Below are 3,183 nucleotides of genomic sequence, written 5' to 3' on the forward strand. Positions count from 1 at the left end.
TACCTAGCTCAACCCGTTCTCGAGTTATCGTGTTTACAGACAAACAGACAGACAGACGGACAGACAGACAGACACGAAACTTTTCGATCATCACTGGAGTAATAGGCTTCGCTATCGCTCAGCCAACAAGTGTAAAGCAGTTGAATACTTGGTTTATTAGTGTTCTGTACAGGCACCATGATCTATGCGTCACAAAATCGGCGATTTCAAATCACTGTGCGGCGGCGAGAATTTTCAAAATTTGACTGAATTGCTATTGTGAATTTGGAAAAGTCCCTTAATGAGTTACATCTTATTCATCTGCTTACATTTCTGATGATTTAAATTATTCTTTATTCAGTGCTGGCAGTAGGGGGCCGTGCTGGTGCGTGTGGTGTATTCCAATTTCAATGCGCCAACGCCAACAGCGCTTGTCTGGACATCTCATCGAAATGTGATGGCGAGAATAACTGCGGCGACGGGTCAGATGAGCTGCCGTGCAAAGGTAATGACTATTGTTGCTTTACCTTACTGAAAGTTATTTTCAAGAAAGAGGTGAGAGTGCAATGATAATAACAGTGTTCAATATCACTACTACAACGTAGACGAGGGGTCCCGGCTAAGCGTCCCGCGGTCTACTTTGTTGTCATTCGCTCTCTTACTCCTCTGGGCCACCTATAAGACTGTCTCTTTCGCGCGGACTAGTGCTGTGGCTATCGGTCCTGAACGACAAAGACGGACATCCGCGAACGCATTCAGGGGCGGATTAAGGGGGTGGGTGGGTTGCGCCCCCCCCCCCCGCGATTTGCGCTACAAAACCCCTGAATGTAGGCAACTGACAGTGACAATGATGAAACTCAAATATTGCCTCCCGCACCTTTTAATTGGTCTTTTGTTTGCTCTTCTAGTGTGTTGTACTCATATTTTACATCCAGTCATCCCCATTTTATGCGTTTAAGTATGACTGCAATAAATAACTTGTTTTTCACCCCGACACTGCTCCACAGATGCCCAATACCTCATAAAGTACAGTTCTAAATTAACCCCTTACTACAAATTTCTTCGTTAGGTTATTACAACGCGTTACCTGTACCTAAAAGTTATTTAACAAAGGTCAGACCTAATAAAGTGGATACGGAGTTCACAAGTCAGAAGGTACTAATTGAAGTATTACTAATCCGGGGTTGCAAATGCAACGACCCGCTTAGCCTCAAACGAAGCAGCACATCAAAACCTTCCTTTTCATCGAAAGAGGGATTTGAAATGACGCATTCGTGCCTGTGTGAAGGCGACACGGTATTCACACTGCAAAAGCGTGCAAGCCAACGTTCGAATTTGGAGACAGTTTTTCACGATGACATAGTAGGAGCTCTGCCGATTGCTTCGGGGAACATTAATAGTCCCCACAGAGTAGTACTGTGGGCGTAGAATTGTTACTCTACCTCTGCCCAGTTTGACGTCAGTGCAAACATTGTGCACTCCGTCGCTTTTTGAAAAAGTAGGTAAGAACGACTTCGGTCGTCTCGTGACGAAATATAGAAAAAAATTTCCACGTCGAAATTCACTCCTTGCGTTCCCTGGATATGTCACTCCAGAAATGCGATGTGCCTCATATATGACTATTCCCTTAAAATTATCGGAATTTGGCAAAGTCCGCATGAACTCAGACATTAGGAACGTACTGGAGTTCTCATTTTGACTATTAAACTGCTCTAGTCACCCACTGTTACAGTATTCTTAGGTTTTTAGTGTTGCACCAGGTAATGTTAGTGCTTTCGAGTACCTAGATGGTATAAAACCCTTTTAAGACCATATCACATAGTTGTGAAGGGCCGGGAAATCTAAATAGCACATATTCTGAAAATCACCCTCTCGTTTCTCTCCCCTCCAGCAGTTGAAACTAAATCGTTTTTTGTTATTGTTACTTTTATGCTAACAAAATCGTTAGTTAGAGGAACAATTTTTTTTCCGTGTGCAAACTCAATGAGTGGTGGGTGCCGTATATGTTCGGTATTTTAACATTCGACTGCCAGTGAATTGCCTCCAGATGCCACTGCAGTCAGCGCGTCTCCAGCTTCAGACGTTTCTGTCTTACATGAACATTTTCTGTAGACACTGACCTTTGATTTTGCGCAGAATGTTTTCATTGACGTATGTCCTCGCCGACTTCGTGCGGCATTTGTTATGGAGGGTTGGAGGGGTTGGAAGGCAGCGGTTGATTATTAACGATCGGAGCTGTCCCCACTACGACGCCTTATTGGTTGGCTATGGTGGCGTTGACATCAGTTAGGCGTCAGGCCTCGATACGGTTGAATTTCTTAACAAATGCCGCACTCAGTCGATGAGGAAATATGTAAATGAAACAGTCTTTAGGGTTGCGCTCGGATCGGCGCAGACTGCTTAGCTCCTGAAACTACCAAAACCTGAGGGTGAACCTATGTGGTCTAGTCGAGAAGGGCTGTCTGTTTATTAGTCCTGTGGGTTATTTTTTTCCAACGAAGGTTTGGACAGTTAACTTTCCTTCTCTTACCAAACAAACAATCCCCAAGATGCCGACTTTTATTTTATTTGCAGTGTCTAAAACTATACTACAGACGATGGCCACAATAACAGCTTTTCGAAATTTTCCAGTTCCGTTCACGAACTTGCAGATAGGTGATCAAGTAGATGTGGTCATCCAGCATGTGAAGAGGAATAGGGGCCTGCGATTTCTGTTGTGTGGGGGCGGCGAGTGCAACATGATCACTGTCCTCGGCGTAGATGCTGACGCCACGCTGTCCTACTATGCATACTCTGGCTGCAAGCAGTGGGGACTGCCTTGCCTCAAGGAGGAGGGAGAGGTGAGGTTTAATCTGCAGCTTATCCGTCGCCGCGCCGTCGAGCTGTGCAGTAGGGTAGCACGGCGTCCAACATGGGACACAATCCACCGTGCACTCTCTCAAACTGTCGCCTCACTAACTGCCGTGTGCGGAAAAGACAACTAAAACAAGCAAGACCTACCCTTCCAAAATGGGACGTGTGCATTTTTCAGATGTATTGATTTTTGAAGTATAAAACTGGCCTTCTCCCTATGGTTTTAGAGGAATAAAAAAATACTAGGTAGATGTAGGCCAGACCACGTCTCGCGTAACAGGCTTCGCGATATCTCACGAAACACTGTTACGCTGCGACGCGCCTGGCATACATCTACCTAGGCCTGCGGCG

At 45.3% G+C, this 3,183-nt stretch overlaps 1 protein-coding gene across 1 annotated transcript in view; it reads left to right on the top strand.

Annotated features, from left to right (window-relative positions):
* Positions 1-3,183, top strand: part of LOC113213210 (uncharacterized) — a 28,921-nt gene that overhangs the window by 7,892 nt on the left and 17,846 nt on the right. The window contains exons 2-3 of the mRNA XM_052274205.1: positions 341-484; positions 2,611-2,819. Coding sequence (XP_052130165.1) covers positions 341-484; positions 2,611-2,819 — 353 coding nt within the window. The remainder of the gene's footprint in view (positions 1-340; positions 485-2,610; positions 2,820-3,183) is intronic.

This window comes from Frankliniella occidentalis, unplaced genomic scaffold (assembly GCF_000697945.3).
Source record: "Frankliniella occidentalis isolate FOCC.00 unplaced genomic scaffold, Focc_3.1 Scaffold351, whole genome shotgun sequence".
Lineage (NCBI taxonomy): Eukaryota > Metazoa > Arthropoda > Insecta > Thysanoptera > Thripidae > Frankliniella > Frankliniella occidentalis.